The 19,466-nt window shown below is 41.4% G+C and overlaps 4 protein-coding genes across 11 annotated transcripts in view; 2 read left to right on the top strand and 2 right to left on the bottom strand.

Annotated features, from left to right (window-relative positions):
- NR1I2 (nuclear receptor subfamily 1 group I member 2) overlaps positions 1 to 3,216 on the top strand; it is a 36,835-nt gene extending 33,619 nt beyond the window's left edge. For both annotated transcript variants that reach the window (XM_050781895.1, XM_050781896.1), the window contains exons 7-9: positions 94 to 210; positions 501 to 606; positions 1,810 to 3,216. In XM_050781895.1, coding sequence (XP_050637852.1) covers positions 94 to 210; positions 501 to 606; positions 1,810 to 1,954 — 368 coding nt within the window. In that variant the 3' untranslated portion in view covers positions 1,955 to 3,216. The remainder of the gene's footprint in view (positions 1 to 93; positions 211 to 500; positions 607 to 1,809) is intronic.
- The window catches only part of NDUFB4 (NADH:ubiquinone oxidoreductase subunit B4), an 812,324-nt gene that overhangs the window by 31,437 nt on the left and 761,421 nt on the right, over positions 1 to 19,466 (top strand). The gene's annotated exons all lie outside the window — the stretch shown is intronic.
- Positions 1 to 19,466, bottom strand: part of LOC126949250 (cytochrome c oxidase copper chaperone) — an 846,236-nt gene that overhangs the window by 141,777 nt on the left and 684,993 nt on the right. The window lies entirely within an intron of this gene.
- Positions 5,874 to 19,466, bottom strand: part of GSK3B (glycogen synthase kinase 3 beta) — a 270,425-nt gene continuing 256,832 nt past the window's right edge. For both annotated transcript variants that reach the window (XM_050781893.1, XM_050781894.1), the window contains one exon: positions 5,874 to 11,431. In XM_050781893.1, the coding sequence (XP_050637850.1) occupies positions 11,364 to 11,431 (68 nt within the window). In that variant the 3' untranslated portion in view covers positions 5,874 to 11,363. The remainder of the gene's footprint in view (positions 11,432 to 19,466) is intronic.

The following is a 19,466-nucleotide window of genomic DNA, read 5'->3' as shown; positions in this document are numbered from 1 at the left end:
ATGGAATGGTGGAAAACAAGATACTGGTGAGGGATGACAGGATCTTGGTCAGGTTGCTGAGAAGCTGCCCCTCCATCCTGTTACCATCCACAGGTGGTTTCCAGCAACTTCTGCTGGAGCCCATGCTGAAATTCCACTACATGCTGAAGAAGCTGCAGCTACACGAGGAGGAGTATGTGCTGATGCAGGCCATCTCCCTCTTCTCCCCAGGTGAGGGTCTCCCCTAGGTTGCCTGACATTCCCCCAGCCTTATCTGCCCTCCCCAGGGAAGGTCCCAATCCATGGCCTTGCTCCTCATTCACTGTGCAGCCAGGATGGGGGCTGTCGCTGGCTTCTCCTGGGGTCAGTGGGTGATGCCCAGCCCTGGTCTTCCCTCACTTCCCTGCCTGGGTGACTCCAGCTCTGGAATGTGGTTGGTGAGCAATGCCCTGACTCTGGGCTGGACTGAGCTTGTCTTTGCCTCATGATCTTGCACCACACCTCCCTCCCCTCCCCTCCAGACCGCCCAGGTGTGGTGCAGCACCGCGTGGTGGACCAGCTGCAGGAGCAATACGCTATTACTCTGAAGTCCTACATTGAATGCAATCGGCCCCAGCCTGCTCATAGGTGAGCACAGCAGGGGGTGAGGACCCGTGAGGGTGGTGTGAGGGAGCCAAGGTTCAGGGAAATTGCCCAAGGCTTCACAGCCAGAGGGTGGCATCTGGAGGTAGAGCCAGCCAGACCAGGTCCAAAGCTCACACTTTTGAGCACTACCTAACCACTTCCCAGGAAAAACACAAGCAAACAGGGGAAATGTGGCCCAGAAAGGGACTTCTATACCTTCACTGGTCCTCCATAGCTCCCGTGACCTAGTGCCCAGACTGATGCCCACAGGCCCAGAGACAAACTTGGATTGTACTGAGCCCAAGGCCATGAAGGGTTAAGGCCAACACTGAGTATTAGAGTGTGAACTTATAACCTGAAATCCTTATTTGGCCTGTACAGCTTTCTTTTTGGCTTGGCATCCTTTGCTCAACCCTTCCTTGTATGGAGGCAGGAGGCTGGAAGTGCCAGCTTTCTTTTCCATCGTGGGGAGACTGAGGCATATGGTACATCTCAGATACTGGATCCAAAGCTAGTTCCAGGAAGGGATTCCAGCCTGCAGCCCCTAACCTCCACGACGACTCTGCTCAGTCCTGGCCCCTGGACATTGATGAAGGCAGTGACACCCATACCCCCAAACTGGTAGCTGCAATATCTGGATTTTCCCACGGAGGTCTCTGTGTACAAAGATGCAGCCCCCGCAGCCGGGTGTCGTGGCTCACACCTATAATCCCAGCACTTTGGGAGGTCAAGACAGGAGGATCCCTTGGAGCCAGGAGTTCAAAGCCAGTCTGGGCAACATAGCCAGACCCCAACTCTAGAAAAAATTAAAAAAATTAGCCAGGTATGGTGGCATGTGCTCTAGTCCTAGCTACCCAGCAGGCTGAGGCTGGAGGTCTCCTGAGTCCAGGAGTTTGTCACTGCAGTGAGACCATGATCGTGCCACTACACTCTAGCCTGGGTGACAGAACGAGATCCTGTCTCAAGAAAAAAAAAAGACACAACTCCCATGGATGGGGTGGGAGTGGGGAGAGTACTGGGCAGGCTGTTCTGCCTTTCTCATCCACAGCGTGAAAGAGAAGCTTACGGAATTCAGCCAAGCCTTGCCTCTTGGCTGACCTGAAATGTCCAGAGATTATGCTTTTGCAGCCTCAGAGCAGCCCCGAGGCTTGCGGGCCAGGGAAAGGGCGGGCTGCACCCCCAACCTTTTCTCTGGCTGACACGCAGGTTCCTGTTCCTGAAGATCATGGCTATGCTCACCGAGCTCCGCAGCATCAACGCCCAGCACACCCAGCGGCTGCTGCGCATCCAGGACATACACCCCTTTGCTACCCCCCTCATGCAGGAGTTGTTCGGCATCACGGGTAGCTGAGTGGCTGCCCTTGGGTGACGCCTCCGAGGGGCAGCCAGACCCAGAGCCCTCTGAGCTGCCCCTCCTGGGCCAAGACAGATGGATGCTGCCGAGAGCCGACAATGCCCTGCTGAGCCTGTCTTCCCAGGGAACTCCTGCGAAGACAGCTGGCTAGCATTCCTCAGGAAGGACATGGGTGCCCCCCACCCCCAGCTCAGTCTGTAGGGAGTGAAGCTGTGGACCCTTATGTGGAGAGTACACTGACCTGTAGGTCAGGACCATCAGAGAGGCAAGGCTGCCCTTTCCTTTTAAAAGGCCCTGTGGTCTGCGGAGAAATCCCTCAGATCCCACTAAAGTGTCAAGGTGTGGAAGGCGAGACCAGGGCTGGGCCATCTGGGGTCTATGCCCACATACCACGTTTGTTCGCTTCTGGAGTCTTTTCATTGCTACCTCTAATAGTCCTATCTCCCACTTCCCACTCATTCCCCTCCTCTTCCGAACTGCTTTGTGGGCTCCAGGCCTGTACTCATCGGCAGGCGCATGAGTATCTGTGGGAGTCCTCTAGAGAGAAGCGAAGCCAGGAGGCCTGCACAAATGTCAGAAGCTTGGCATGACCTCATTCTGGCCACATCATTCTGTGTCTCTGCATTGAACACATTTTTAAGCACCGACAATAGGTAGCCTGCTGTGGGTTACACAGCGTTGACTCAGATATAGATCCTGAGCTCACAGAATTTATAGTTAAAAAAAACAAACAGAAACACAAACAATTTGGATCAAAAGGAGAAACGATAAGTGACAAAAGCAGCACAAAGAATTTCCTTGTGTGGATGCTGAGCTGTGATGGTGGGCACCGGGTACCCAAGTGAAGGTTCCTGAGGACATGAGTCTGTGGGAGCAAGGGCATAAACTGCAGCTATGGGTGCGTGTGTGTGATCTAGCGTAGGTAGGTCTGTCCCCATCTGATGGGGCCTGGGTTTGTTCCTGGGGCTGGAGTGCTGGCTATGCTCTGTGACAAGGCTACGCTGACAATCAGTTAAACACACCAGAGAAGAACCACTTACATGCACCTTATATTTCTGTGTACACATCTATTCTCAAAGCGAAAGGGTATGAAAGTGCCTGCCTTGTTTATAGCCACTTGTGAGTAAAAATTTTTTTGCATTTTCACAAATTACACTTGATATAAGGCATTCCACACCTAAGAACTAGTTTTGGGAAATGTAGTCCTGGGTTTAATGTCAAACCAAGGCAAGAGAAATTAAATAATGAACTTTTGGCTAGAAGGGTAAACTTTTTTTGGCCCTTTTCTGGGGAAAATAATGTGGGGGTGTGGAAATAGAAATACACACAAACATACATATTTTTACTACTTATTTTATTATTGTCCTTCATAAATCTGAAGACTCTGGCGTAAGAACATAAAAATGGTGCAGCACACCAACATGGCACATGTATACATATGTAACAAACCTGCACGTTGTGCACATGTACCCTAGAACTTAAAGTATAATAAAAAAAAATTTATACAACTGTTGTTAAAAACAAAAGAACATAAAAATGAATTATTTAACTTGGCTTACTTATAAAATGATTATTCTGTATAAAAGTTTAACATATGTGCATACCATAGTTAAAAATGTAGGCCAGGCATGGTGGCTCACGCCTGTAATCCCAGCACTTTGGGAGGCCAAGGCTGGCGGATCACAAGGTCAGGGATCGAGACCATCCTGGCTAACACAGTGAAACCCCATTTCTACTAAAAATACAAAAAATTAGCTGGGCGTGGTGGTGGGCACGTGTAGTTCCAGCTACTTGGGAGGCCGTGGCAGGAGAATCGCTTGAACAAGAGAGGTGGAGGTTGCAGTGAGCCGAGACCATGCCACTGCACTCCAGCCTGGGCGACAGAGCAAGACTCTGTCTCAAAAAAAAAAAAAAAAAAAAAAATGTAGGAATTGAGTTAATTTTAAACGTCTAATATTCCATTCAAATGAAACTTCACAGTAACTGAATTTTAAAGAACAGATAATTACTTAGCTTTTGACATTTTACAAGAAGCAGGCCAAACTTTGAGGACATGGTAAATCATCAGTAATAGAAATCAAAGCAAGTAAACATATTCTGTCATCCCTCTGACTTTACCAGACTTTTCTGCATTAAGGAGATATAGGGCGCACTTATTTTTAGAAAAGATACTGAGGGGAAAAAAGAGCTTCTCTTTCCAAACTCAGTAAATACAGCTTTTGCTCCCAGGAATTTTGTTTAATTATGAATCCATTTGTAATTAGAAATACAAATTTCTAATTTGGAAACATAGATTTCATTCCAGTGTATTCATAAATCATATGCATCTCCCTTTCCTTACTGAAACAATTCGAGTGCTATTTGTTCAAGAGCCTGAAACTGTTGTTAGCTGTAGGACAGGGTAAGGCGAGGTTAAGATGGAATGGAGGACAAATTTCCATCTTCCAGTCTTGATTTAAAAACTCCAGGGCAGTTCCCCAAACACTGAATTGATATATAGATTTATATAGATTATAAAAACTAAGCGTATTTCAAGAGTAAGGAAAGATTCAACGTTAGATGCACTGAGGAGTTCACACAGGGGACTTCCTTTCAGTAGTTTTGTGGATCACAAGTTTATGGGACTAGGAGCCAGATTGTAACTTTCCTACTCCAACATTTGGGTTTCTTCTTTACTCCCTTCCCTGAACTTTTGAGTACGCAGAATGAAGCATCAGTTTTTAGGCATCCCTGTGACCACTTTTTTTTTCTAGGTCAGTGAGGAGAGGATGGAGTCAGTCTCCAAAGCTCAGGACAAAAGACCAAAGCAAGCTACTGCATACCATCTGCCCCCTCATTAGTCAGGGCCACTCAACAGCCTCTCTCTACCTGGCCCTGAACTTTGTCTAATTAAGTCTTGATGTTGATGACAAATCTGTGGGGAGGGCCAGAGTGGCCACTCCCTTCTGGAGAAAGAGGATGTAAGGAGAAACATACATATGATTATCCATCCCTTCCTAACTCCTAACTTGTGGGCCTCATTATGCCATCTTCCACGGCAGCTTGGTTTTTCCTGGTAGCTTTCCCTTTATGTCCCTCAGCTCTCCTAAATCCGATGGTGGTGATGAGTGAAATATACCTACACTTGAGAAATGTGTGACCCTCCCAACACTTTTGTTCACTTCCTTTCACAAACTTCTCAACGACAGGGATCTAAAACCTGATCTCTCCTTTCCTCACTACCTTCCTAGAACACATTTCAAAATGACATCTACCGGCTGGGCATGGTGGCCCATGCCTGTAACCCCAGCACTTTGGGAGGCTGAGGCAGGCAGATCACTTGAGGTCAGGAGTTCTAGACCAGCCAGGCCAACAAAGTGAAACCCTGTCTCTACCAAAAATGCAAAAATTATCTGGGCATGGTGGTGTGTGCCTGTAGTCTCAGCTACTAGGGAGGCCGAGGTAGGAGAATCACTTGAACTAGGGAGGCGGAGGTTGCAGTGAGTCGAGGTCGTGCCACTGCACTCCAGCCTAGGCAACAGAGAAAGACTCTGTCTCAAAACAAAACAAAACATAACAAAAACAAAATTATATCCATCATCACTGCTCTCCTGAAATAGGATCCCAAAGGACTGTTTGTGGTCAGTACTTCTTGGAAAGACTTAAAAACGAAAAAGGCAGTCTTCCAGGATTCTAAATTGAAAGGGTCTTGCAGGACACTAACACAATGTTTAACTCAATCCCAGAACCTATACAAGACAGACACCCAAATGCACTTCAGTGCCAGCAGGAGGCCCATTGAACAAGTAACATCTTTTTTCACTAATCCAATCCTCCCGTCGCCTCTACTGGTTAAATGTGTTTAACTGTTTTACAAATGTTAGTGGAATTAGCCAACCCCAACACCACAGTAAATAAATAAGAGGACCACACTTTATCGAATATAAATTTGTTTTTATTGAAGCAGCAGTCACATGACCTTATATCTAGCCTTTAGATTAGGCCTGACAGAGTGAGCCAGCCCTAAAAAAATGATGTTTCTTTTTGCACTAAGAGACATAACATGTTTACATACATCATCCAGTATTGGAAATGAGCAGACTCAAACACAACATGTGTTGGTTACCTGGGAGGTACAGCCCCACTGTTTGTGGTGTCCATATATTTTACAGAGACTCCCAAAGACCATTACTAATAGGATGAAAGTTAAAAGAAAATACAGCCACACCAAATCATGAACACAGTAATCAAAGACAGCAGCTTATACACGTTTAAAAACTGTCCCTTTCAGAGTTGTTTTCTTTCTTTTCTAAGCAGTGTCTGCAAAGCTTCCTCTACATCAAATCCAAAGGTTTCCAAGATGGAAGCTGCACCTCTTGGGGCTACACAATGGAATAAAATCATTGGAAAGAACAAGAAGTGGTATTCATATCTTGTTTTTCATAACAAAGATTAATGTTTCCCTAATTAGAGGAACGGAAATGGTGATGTGACTACATATTGCAGTGGCAAAATAGTAGGGTGAAGAACGAGGGTTGGGTACTGAAATAAAGACCACACACTTGTGAATTTTAATTTCATTTCCAGGCTAACCTACTTTTTATTTAATGCAAATTACAGTACCAGTTAACTATTTCCAAACCAAGTCACATAGAACAAAATGTATTTACAAGGGAATGGGGAAAGGGAAAAAAAACATTGAGCATACTTTTCACAAAAAAGTTTATATTTAAAATGAAAAAAAAAATCAGTCACAGAGGCATTCAAGTAGTAATAATGTTATACAGATTTTGCTTTTCCTTTATATCAAGACAGATTTGCACAAGTGTTTGCAATAGTTTGTATACAACCCACAGTCCTTTATATATATATATATATATATATAATAAATTTTGTTTTTTAGGTTTTTAAGATGGAAGTGGTCACGCTAATTGGTATGTGTACAGGCCCAAGTGATCCATCGGCAACACATTTATAAATGCAAATTTTACAGGCAAGCAGATTTTCATACATCTATCTGTATCTGCCTGTAGACAGATATAGTAAGGAAAAAAAACTTTAAAATTAACACAAGGAAGTCTACTTTGTCAAGCTAACCCCTTATGTACTGGTTGTCATTTTGCTTTTATTGTGGAGGTGCAAAACGGAGCAACAAACTTGAATAAAACGGCATAACCCTTGTGAAAATAATCCAAACCCCAGGGATTACTTTCAAAGCCTCTCAAAGGTAGATCTCAGTCTGGGACTCTACTGTGCTTCTAGTTGTCTCTTTTATTTTCAGTGGCTCAGGTTTCCACCAGAAAAGACAGATTTTATTGTAAAGCATACCTACTTTTCTATACAGGGGAGGAAAGTGTTTGGCTCTGTGATTAGATGATCACTAACATGAACAGTAGGAATCAGATATAATATCAGTTGAAAACAAAGAAAACCCCCCAAATGTCTGGGGATCTGGCATTGGCCAAACTTCCTTTGGAAGATTCCAAAGTTAAATCCTTTAAAAAGGAAGGGAAAAATAGATGAAATGCCAGTGTCTTTATATCCACAGGGATAGAGAATATAATAGTCCTCTCAGAAACCTTTGCATTGGTGCAGACAAGATGACTGGTTAGGCATACTTTGTTAAAACATAAACCAAAAATGTGTGTCTAAAAATTAAGAGGACTTAAAAAAAAAATGACGCAGCATGTCATTGGAAAGAAGGTGCAGTCTTCTGCCTTGCTGGAATGAATACACGATGTTTCAAAAATAGTAACCTTTGGTTTGGTAGTTTTTTCTTCTATTCAAGACATTTTATATGGAGTACTTTGAGGCAAAACACTCTATTTTTCTTTCAAAAAAGGCCTTCGTGTTGGGCACACAGTAAGAATTAAACTGATTTTTTAGAAAGAAATTAAAATGATATTTCATTGAACAAGGGTAGAGATGGCGGGAGGGAGGAAATGGGCTAGGAGTTCCCTTGTTAAAACAACAGTCCTCTATTGGCACGGTGGCACTCCGTGCAGTAACTGCTAGTAATTGCACTATAGCATTTTAGACCACTGACGTATCAAAACCTGATACTATTAAGAAACTTCGATTTATAAAAAACCAATTCTCTCTCACTCTCTCATTTGGGAGGGAAGTAGATAAAAGAGGAGAGAGAGAGAGCATGGAAGGCTCCCAGAATCTGCTGTTTTTAAGACCCATGGTTAGGGCTTGTGGAAGAGACGAGCAAAATCTAATCTATTCGATATCCTCCAGCTCTAGGGCTCCCTGGTGCTACACTAAGTCCCTGAATGGACTAAGTATGAAATGAAACCGGTCACTGCTACTGAGGAGGAAACAGACATTCAGAACCAAAACAAAGGCAGGGCTTGAACGAAATGAGATTACGAATATGGTTTCCTCTTCCCACTCCTGAGTATGGTATCACTGAAACTTAACTGTGGAAGGGGCAAAGATACTGTTATGAGTGAGTTATTATCTCAAAGGGAAAGGGGGTGGACAGGGAGACATGGATACAGGAAACCAATTAAAATTTAAAAAGGAACAAATTAAAAAACAAAAACAAAAACAAACACATGGAAGCGAAGGCACTCCAAACTATATAGATACACTATACATTGCTAGAGTTATTGTTACAATAATACAGGCCGGTACCTACTGTACAGAGTTAAAACTATATGGCTTTAAAAAGCTCGTCTACATTTTGTCTGATTATTAAACAGAATCACTGCCCTGAACAGTAACTTTTTGCTCATTAATAACAGTTCCTGGGTCCACATATTTACATACAAAACAATAAAACTTAAATTTAAAAACATAGAAAGAAAATATAATGTACAAGCTTGAATTTGGTGAGGAGCTTTTTATTATTATTATTATATACAAAAAGATATTCAGAGACCTGGATCTCACTTGTATAAAAGAGTTCTGTGATCCCACCATGATCCTTGAGAAAGAAAAATCACACATCTCAGCCCACACACACACACACACACACACACACACGCACACATGCGCACACGCACACACAATGAAATGAGAGAAAAGCGTGACTTTTCTCTCTTCTTTTACCCCAGTTGTGGGGGGCAACCTGTTTCCTAAAATAAGCACTGATTTTTGTGGACTCTGGCAAGTATACCACGTCCAGAGCAATGTCTGTATCCAAACGCTTGCTGGGCAGTTGGATCTGAACGCAGGTCCATTTCTCTATCACAGACCTGCCTTTTCAGATTCTTTATAAATTCTGTCTGAAAATGGTCTATCAAAGCCATTACCTTTAAGGAGTTATGCTGCCAAATACTCTGATTTCAGGCTTCTTTCAAATCTTAACTTTCAGAAGCACTTTATAAAACATAAAATTCAATTTGTTTGATTTGGTTTGACTGAGCATGTTTCCTTTCTCATGAACTCTGATATATCCAGAGGTTTGTGAAACCCCTTTTGTGGCCCAAGACCTCAGCTAAACAGCCAGTGAAAACCAAGATGGCTCACAGTTGTCTTTCTGGGTACTGGTTCACTTCAGCAGGCAGGACAACTCTCTTGGAGAGTCACACACACAGTTAAGGAGCAGGACAGGGTGCTAGGGCCTGCAGGAGGGCTGCCAACAGACTCCATTTCCGAACCCTCTGGAGAACAAGACCCATAACATGACCTAAGGTGGCAATGAGGAGGGTGAGGGCAAGTTACACACAAGCAAGGGCTCAGCTCTGCAGCCCTACAGTTACCAGCTAACCTTGGAAGGCATGTGGGGAAGGAGCGGGTAGGAGGGAAAGGCGGCCATCACTCAAGTGATCTTTAAATGTGAAGTACAACTGATTGTGCCTTAAAGATTCTAGGTCAAGTAATGGCCCATAAGCACCAAGGTGACTAAAGTTCATTTTAGAGTATATAAGGCCCACATAGATGCCAACCTTAAAAGTATAAAACAAACTAGTCATGAAAATCTATTTCCTCACGGCAAACATAGTCCTTCAATCCTCCTTGCATTCCAAGGAATATTGCTTTTTCTTCAAAAAGAGAGACTGATTCTTACACCATTCACTGATACACAAAGAAAACAGACACAAAAACTCTTAACTGGGTGTGAGGGAAACATTCTTCTCATGCTTCAATCAGTCAATTTTGATACTGTAGACAAAAAAAAAGGCAGTATTGAATATATGTATATATAATGTATATACACACATTTATATCATCACTTTCCTATAAAGTCAGCAGGTATAAGTGACTATCATTCTGATGTATAGTTTTTAATATTCCTACCATCTGACATGCATCAATAAATAAATGTAAAAAGCATGAGGTTAAAAAACAAATACAGATTCTAGATTTGGATTTAAAATTAGAACTATGTGTAGAATGTGGCTATTTCTGCAAGCTCGATTTTCAATTAAAAAATATGAAAAATAAACCAGTAGACGACTGTTACAGTTCACATTATTTAACTACAATGTCCTCTCAAGTGTATCTTTCCAAGGGAAGTAATTTTAGAAAAAAATCTGGACAAACTTATTCACAGTGGTGAGATGTATTCCTGGCCTGTCCCCTTCCTCTGGGCTCGTCAGTCTTTGACCTCAGCAGCTAGCTCAGCCTGCTCAACACCCCTTCCGTCTCCTCCCAGGTCACTAGTTTGAAACTGTGCTAAGATTTGCAAAGAACTTTGGTCAGGCAAACAAAGAGCCACCTGTAGAGCATGTGTGCCTGAGTCTTGCTTGCTGCTTCCCCTCTGGCAGCCTCCTGTACAAGCCTCTACATCACTAGCGCTGACTGAGAGCAAAACAAAACCTTAACAAATCTACTAAGAATCTTCCCTGTAGAGTTCCAAACTTTACTGACCTCCCTGGGTTACGAATGATACACATTTCTTTGTCTGCCACACCTGCCACCAACATGCCAAAGGCAAGTCTATAAATACCCGAAGATATGGATTAATTTTACAAGTGACATTTAAGTCCCCGTTGAGTTATACCTGCTAAGCTCCCAACCAATTTCAAGCTGTGCACTATACCAAAGTCTGGCACTAGACTTTAAAAGAAAACAAAGTTCAAAAAAAACCCATCAGCACAGAACAAAGTTTTCTTCTTTTGTGGAAGGGGCATGAGGCAGGACTCCTGTTTTTAAAGTATACAACAGCAGACTTTTAATAAAAAAAGATTGTCGTGGGAGAGAGATTGTGTGTTCTAGTGCTCCGCTTTCCCCCTCCCCACAACCCCTCCCACCCCCTGGATCTCCCTCAAAGTGAGAATACAATGAAATTGGTTTGTATTTATAGATATTTTACAAGGTTAAATAAGAACAACAATAATAATAAAAAAATTGAACACTAAAATGAACAGGTTTTTTTTCTCTTTTTAATATTCTTTCCAAACGTGACCAGTGTTGCTGAGTGACACTCAAGTAACTGGTGGTTTTTCCTGTGCAGCTGGCTGCTCGGGACCGTTCAGGTGGAGTTGGAAGCTGATGCGGAAGCAGCATTATTGGTCTGTCCACGGTCTCCAGTATTAGCATCTGCAAGTCAAAAAGTCCCAAAAGAGAGCATGAGCAATGCTACAACAGCGAAAGAGAACAAGTACACTGTTCCAACTGCAGGCTGTGAATTGTATGGCCTTCCAAGCTGTTATTTGGAAGGTTGTTTTAAATAAGGCCAACACTATGAACTCTGAATTTCTCTTTTATTGGATTTAAGTTCATGCCTCACCATGGTCCTGGTACAGGGAAAACAGTGTCTTTGAATAAGTTACAGACTCAGGGAGCCAGAGACCACTTCAGTCAAAGCTCTTGCTACAGCTGGGATCAGCTGTATATGAACACTCAGCTGGAGTCTAGCTCACTTGAAAATAAATGAACAGTGCACAGCTGGGAAAACTTGCTAAAAATTCTGAACCATGTTACATCTGCTTAAGTGAGTAAATGGGTGGAGGCAATGAAAGTAACGTGGGTCAGTGTTGACAGGCAGAACAGTCCTTCTTCATTATTCATAGAGATGGAAGATAGACAACCAGCAAAAAAGAAACAGCAAGTGCAGTACCAATTCACTCAGTCAATTTAATAAAGCATCTTGTATCAACAGATGAATGGATAAAAGAAAATGTGGTATATACACACAATGGAGTAATATGTAGCTGTAAGAGAGAATGATGGGAGGCTGAGTGGGAGGGCTGCTTGAGTCAAAGAGATTGAGGATGCAAGTGAGCCAAGACCACCTGGGTGACACAATAAGATACTGTCTTAAAAAAAAAAGAAAAGAAAAGAAAAAAGAAAAAGAATGAGATCCTGCCATTTGCAACAACATGGATGGAACTGGAAGTCATTATGTGAAGCGAAACAAGCCAGACAGAGAAAGACAAACTTTGCATGTTCTCGCTGATTTGTAGGAGCTAAAATTTAAAACAATTGAACTCATGGAGATAGAGAGAAGGATGATTACCACAGGCTGGGAAGGGTAGCGAGGGTGGGGGAAGTGGGGATGGTTAATGGGTACAAAAAAAAAGAAATAATGAGTAAGACCTAGTATTTGCTAGCAAAACAGGGTGACTATAGTAAAAAAAAAAAAAAAATTTAACTGTACATTTAAAAATAACTAAAGGTATGACTAGTTTGAAACATAAAGGATAAATGCTTGAGGTGATGAATATCCCATTTATCCTGATATGATTATCACACATTGCATGTCTATATCAAAATATCTCAGGTAACCCATAAATATATACACCTACTATGTCCCCACAAAAATTAAAAATTAAAAAAAGGAAAGCATCTTGTAGTCAAATCTTGACTTAGAACTTACTTAGAGCTTACTTTGCCCTAATCTTTTAGAAATACGTACAACTCTACAACCATGGTCTCCTTCCCCCTTTTAAGGCCTATTATTATTTCACAGCATCCATTAACATTTAAGTGGGCATCTAACTGTGTCCAAATTGGTTTAGTAGACTGCTGTTTTAGTGGCTATCAAGTTGCATCCTTGTCATCTCACTTAATGACTGGGAAAGTACTGCTAGCCAAATTTTTTCCCAGAAGATTTCACACTAAGCCCTGAGCAAGAGAAGTGGCTTGACTGGGATGGGCAACTTTGAAAAGCCATCTCTCTAGAAGCCACAATGCCATCAAGGTTGGTGACACCAAAAGGCAGACTCAGAAGTTTTTTGTCTCTCTAGGACTGAAGGGATTTGTGGATCTACCATGTGCTATGGTGAGCAGAATAACCAATGTCATGGTTGAATGTTAACATTTGGTCCTGGATCTTTCTACTTTGAATTTCTGAATTAGAGGGAGACACAAAAGACCCAAGGACACATAGGGAACTCTATGATGGATTAGCTGTTCAGTTTCTCATTTCTAAAGCCAATCTATAAAAATTATACTTCCTAATTTCCTGATAATCTGCCCTTATATACATTTAGCACAGCCTTTGGGGAAGGAATGCGAATATCTCTTAATGTGAATGATTAGGTTTAATTCATTTAATTTCCTTCAAAATAGCTACAGCTGCTTCTAATCTCGTTATCATGTACACAAGTGAAGATATTATGGCATCGGAATCCACACATTAGGTTCATATAGCCCATGGCATGGGGTCATATTAATTTATTGGTATGGCAAATGAACAGGTGGCAGGAAAGGGTACATGACATAGAACCGACTCTCCAAAGCCAGAATGACCACCTTTTCTAATAATCACTGAGGAACTATGCTAACACTTCATTCGTACCTCCTGACCTTCCTTAGGTTTGCCCTGTTTAAAGGAAGTTTTACCCTCAATGATCATCCACATTCTGCGCATCAATAACCTAACATCAATTCCTGTCTAGACCACAGATTCCTCCAAGCCTTTCTCAGATAAAAATGTTCATTTTCATGATTCAGGCACAGGCTGCATTAAAAAAAAAATCCAGAGAAAACCTGGAACACCACAAACCCATGCTTATTGCAGCGTGTCACATGCTCTGATGACACTCAGAACCTATGCATGACCATCATCAAACAGCATTTCCTTCTCATTTTCAGTATGGGAAGATAACAGGTAGAACTGTCATTCTGGTCTTCCCCAGGACTTAAGAAAGGCACTGATCATCAGAAATTTATCTATCTGTTTGACCACTACATCAGTACCCATGCCAACATGGAGAGCAGCTCTGGCCACGGCACCCAATAACTACACTGGCTGACATCAGCCAGGGCTGACTTCAGTTTTACCTCATCTACATGGCCACCAGCCCATTTATGTTAATGGGCTCTTTAGCAAAATCCTATTTGGCACCAATGTGCAGATGTCCTTTCACTGACTACAGTCTGTGAGCTTGTGACACTGCCAAAACCAGTCTCCTCTTTCTTGGATACATTCAGTGACTGCTTGCATGATCACAGTAAAAAGCACAAGCCTTTTTTTATTTTATTTTTATTTTTATTATTTTTTTTTCAGACTGAGTCTGGCTGTGTCGCCCAGGCTGGAGTGCAGTGGCCAGATCTCAGCTCACTGCAAGCTCTGCCTCCCGGGTTTACGCCATTCTCCTGCCTCAGCCTCCCGAGTAGCTGGGACCACAGGCGCCCGCCACCTCGCCCGGCTAGTTTTTTGTATTTTTTAGTAGAGACGGGGTTTCACCGTGTTAGCCAGGATAGTCTCGATCTCCTGACCTCGTGATCCGCCCGTCTCGGCCTCCCAAAGTGCTGGGATTACAGGCTTGAGCCACCGCGCCCGGCCTAGCACAAGCCTTTTAAGTGAACATAAAACCAGAAACAAATTCACTTTCTGAATAAAATTTGATGGACACGCATGCTCTTCAGATCTGTAATTACCTCATATTTTTCTCTTCAGTTATTTTCAAATCACTTAGTGAACATAATTTTAATGGCTAATTATTTTGATTATAAATATCCTTGATATCAAAAGTCACAGTCCTATAGACATTCTTCAAAAAAACTTGCGTCTGATACAATGAGCTCCACTTAAAATCAAATCACACATGTCCTGCTGAGAAGAACAGAGTTCTCTTTTTCAGAGGAAGACGAAGTACAGAGAGGGAAAAAGTAAAACAAAAAAGGCAAAGTTCTATAAATTCGATACTCAATAGTAGGCCTAAAAGACCACCCAATTACTGACTGAATAAAGTTACATTTCATAATCTCTACAATCCCATCATAAAGATGGATTGGCCCCTTGGCCAAGAAAAGTAGGAGGAGCTGACCTCTTGGTGGCTAGGAAGAAACTAATTCAAGAACAATCAGGAAACAAGATAACACAGATTAACATCTTTTAGAAATAAGAAACAAATCTTGGCACATGCTTATTTTGTTCCCACCATCATCTGTAAATTTATTTTTACACAATGGAATCTGAATTAATGAGTTTTCTATTAAAAATGTTTATTCATTTAAAATTTTGATAAATTGTCATTGGATTTAGTGTAATTTCTGTAACTTTTCTTCTCAAACATTTAAATAGTGACTCCATAACATAAAAACAATAAAGTTCATTTGCTTCTCCTTACATTCCCTTCCCATTACATATGCACTGGTAAAGTGATGCTAAATGGCATTATGGTTTAAAAGAGAGTCTAAGATCATTTTCATTATAAATGATCTGACTACAGATCATTAACCAACTCTACAGTCTCTTGTTTTCCACCAGAGATGCTCTTCTGAACTTCACACTGATATATCTTTCTTAAAACTAAACCAACTCTATAAACATTTATTGAGTATGAAGCCTACTTGTACAACTTAATAGCTGTGTGATTTTGGAACACATTATTTAATCTCTCTCTCCTTTCCTCACTGGTAAATGGTAGTGATACTACCTACCTAGGAAATTAGGCCTATGAAGTGCTTAGCATAGTATCTGGCATACAGCAATTGTTCAATAGATGGGAAGGTAAAAGGGACATCTAAAAACACATATATGTATAATCTAGTGTGACTGCAATAACCAACATCAATAAAGTAAATACTAACGACAGCATACTGCTGACCAATATGCCAGACACCACACTAAGTATTTTGTAGTCATGTCATTTAGCTCACACAGCAACCCTGAGAAATAGGTACAACTGTTACCTCCATTTTGCAAATAGGAGAAAGGAAGCACAAATAGATTAAGGAATGTGCCCAAGACCATGTAGCTAATAAGCAGGGGAGTGGAACACAGAGCACAAGGAAGGAGAATGATCCATATTATGGGCATTAGGGGGCAGCAGAAAAGATTTCCTAGCAAAAGAAGAAAAGAGATTAAGGTGACTTTCATTTAGAACTAACCTCAATAAAATCACTGTGATTTCTACAGGCACATTTCTATTATCTGTAAGAGACGTTACATTAAAAGAGAAGAGTGAGTTTGTGATAAGAAAATTTAACAGCACAGTTACTTTGCTTTCAGTATGGGGTGTACAGAGATATAAGTGCTCTGGAAACAACTACAGAGCTAACATTTCACTGACTTTGAAGCTTCCTATAAACCAATCCCCATTATCACCTGTCTAATGCTACTATGGAAAAACAAACAAGTAAACAAAAAAACTCCCCCAAACCAAGGATGGACTTAAGAGGAAACCGAACAATCAGCTTTGTGGGGAAGGAAAGGAAGGTACAAAATCATCCTTACACACTGTGGTAGCTACTTTCCAAGATGACCCCAATGATTCATGCCTCTTGATATCCATGCCTAATGCAGTCCATTCCCACACTGAATAGGACTGACCTGTGTAACTAATAGGATATTCCAGAAACAACGGTGTGTGACTTCCAAGGCTAGGACATAAAAGACACTGTGGCTTCCGCATTGCCTTCTTTCTTGGATTACTTAGTCTAGGGGAAGCCAGCTGCCATGATGTGAGATACTTAAGTAGCACTATGGAGAGGGCCACTTACTGAGTGACTGAGGCCTCCTGCATACAGCCAGCACACATTTGATAACCACATGAATGACAGCCACTGTGGAAGTACAGCCTCTGCCCCCAGGCAAGTCGTCGGATGACTGCATCCCTAGCTAATGTTCTGACTATGTCACGAGACTCTGACCCAGAACCACCTAGCTAGGCTGCTTCTAAATCCCTGACCCACAGAAACTATGTGAGACAATAAACGTTTACTCTTGTTTTAAATAGCTAAATGTTGGGGGGTAAACTAATATGCAGAAATAGGTAACAAATACATATGTCAAAGAACTTAAATGACATTTAGGGTTTGCATTCACAAGCCAATGAGGGAATCACTGACAAAGTCTCCCTACATAATTAGGTGTGCTTCTAAGAAACTGTACAAGACAAAAAAAAGATTATATTAGATTTAAGTCTTTTTTCCAGAATTGTTTTCTCAGGAATCAATTATTTTCTGAAAAATTCATGGCTCTATGGCTTTGTACCAGATACTGCAAAGCAAATTGGCACATGTATTAAAACCAATTTTATTCTGTGTGACATAAGACTAAAACACAACTTAGGCAATCCCACAGTGAAGCCAAGGGTAGAACCCTTAAGTATCAGGTTCCCAAAAGAGTCCATAAGGCTGTGATTTTTGTCCTGGAGTAAATTTTCGTATGCAAAATTCCATATCTGGTATACATACATCTCTTTTTATAGGACAGGATCTACAGTGTTTTTTTTTTTTAAGATTCTCAAGAGATCTGTAAGAGTTGTTAGATAATGGAGTCATGGATTAATGGATCAACTGTCTCAATACTGAGGAAACTGCCCCACTCAAATGCTCAAGTCATAAACACAGAAGTTCTTGCCTTGATTCCTTGCTGTCTGCATCCCCCCACCCCCCGCCCACAAATGGTCCTGTCCATGCTCCCTGTCCCAAATGTGGTTGATCAAAGGTCCAAATGAGGAGCAGGAAGGAGAGTGAATGGAAGGTCTCCACTTACACCTACTGCCAAAGGATTTAAATGAAAAGAGAGTAAAAACAAGGAAATGGGTTGGGAGGAGAAGAGAGAAAATAAACATAGGAGACAGGATTCCAAAGGCTCTGCCACCATGAATCAGTATTCTAGATCTGTGTGTCCATAAAAATTTAATTCTTCTAATTTATTGAAATGCTCACTATCTGGCCCAGCAGCAATCACAGAAATGTTCTATTTATATTCTCTAATAGAGTAGTTGCTAACTACATAAGGCGATTTATTTAAATTTAAAGTAACTGACATTAAAGATTAAAATTCAGTTCCTTATTTGTTCTCAACACATTTCAAGTTCTCCAAAAGCTACAAAATTATTAAATATTTTATTATTTCTATTGCTGGCATATTAGTAAAATAACATATTTTAGATATATCAAATGAATCTTTTTGTGTTTTACATGCACTTTATAAGTACACTTGGAAACATTAGGTTTTTTTTTTTTTTGGAGACAGGGTCTCACTCTGTCACCCAGGCTGGAGTGCAGTGGCGCAATCTCAGCTCACTGCAACCTCTGCCTCCTGGGTTCAAGGGGTTCTCCTGGCCTCGCAAGTAGCTGGGATTACAGGCACACACCACCATGCCTGGCTAATTTCTTTTTTTTTTTTGTATTTTTAGTAGAGATGGGGTTTCGCCATGTTGGCCAGGCTGGTCTCGAACTCCTGGCCTCAAGTGATCCGACTGCCTCGACCTCCCAAAGTGCTGGGATTACAGGTGTGAGTCACTGCACCCGGCCAGGTATATTTTTATTCCCTTATTTCCTTTACTATGCTCTTGCCCAACAACAATCTCTTCCAAGCACATTTTATGTGTTTCTATTTATCAGGTGTCCTCTTTCTATAATAGTTAAAAATGTCTTATGACAGGTCAATCTCTCTAGAAGATAAAATTAACAGCCTGGGAGATATTATTTATACTGTGTACCTAACTCAGGATGTTCCTACTCAAGCTGTTCCAAGTGGAAATGCTTCTACTGTAAAACTATGTCTTAGATGTTAGTGTTATTAACTGGCACATGAACAAACAAGATAATTACAGAGAATCAAAGTATACCCTAAACTTATATTTAATTTGAAATTATAATTTACACTCATGAAATCAAAGTACACCTGTAAGGAAAAGATATGGCACAGAACACTAAGGTAGACTTCAGTGATTATAAAAATAGAAGTAAAATTCGGATGCCTGTGAGTCAACCCATCCACCAGGATACCTAGAAGACCTGTCAATAAGACTGTTTATATTTGATCTGCTGGCAGCTGAGAGGTCTCAGTTCCCTGTGAGGTCTGGGGCAGGGCACATTTTATTTAAGAAGTTTGGCTGCTCAGGGCAGAAAACTGAAGATCATGGGGACACACAGGTAACATTTTCACCGTTCCTTTAAGTTAAAATGCTTAATTTAGGAATAAAGAAAAAAAAAAGGGACATATAAATAAAAGTAGGTGACTTTAGGCAAGGAACTGAGGAACACTTCAGGGATACACGGAAAAATGTCTGATAGGGGATTCCAACTTAATCCAGATTTTAAATTACTTTTAGAGGGGGGGAAAAACCCAAATAAAATTTTTGACTTGATTGGAGAGAATATGTTTTGCACAGAAAGCGAGAACTTCTAGAAGTGATGTCTAGGACTGCTCTGGTGAGAATAATGA

Source organism: Macaca thibetana, chromosome 2 (assembly GCF_024542745.1).
Source record: "Macaca thibetana thibetana isolate TM-01 chromosome 2, ASM2454274v1, whole genome shotgun sequence".
Lineage (NCBI taxonomy): Eukaryota > Metazoa > Chordata > Mammalia > Primates > Cercopithecidae > Macaca > Macaca thibetana.
This window is presented reverse-complemented; position numbering and strand designations above follow the sequence as displayed.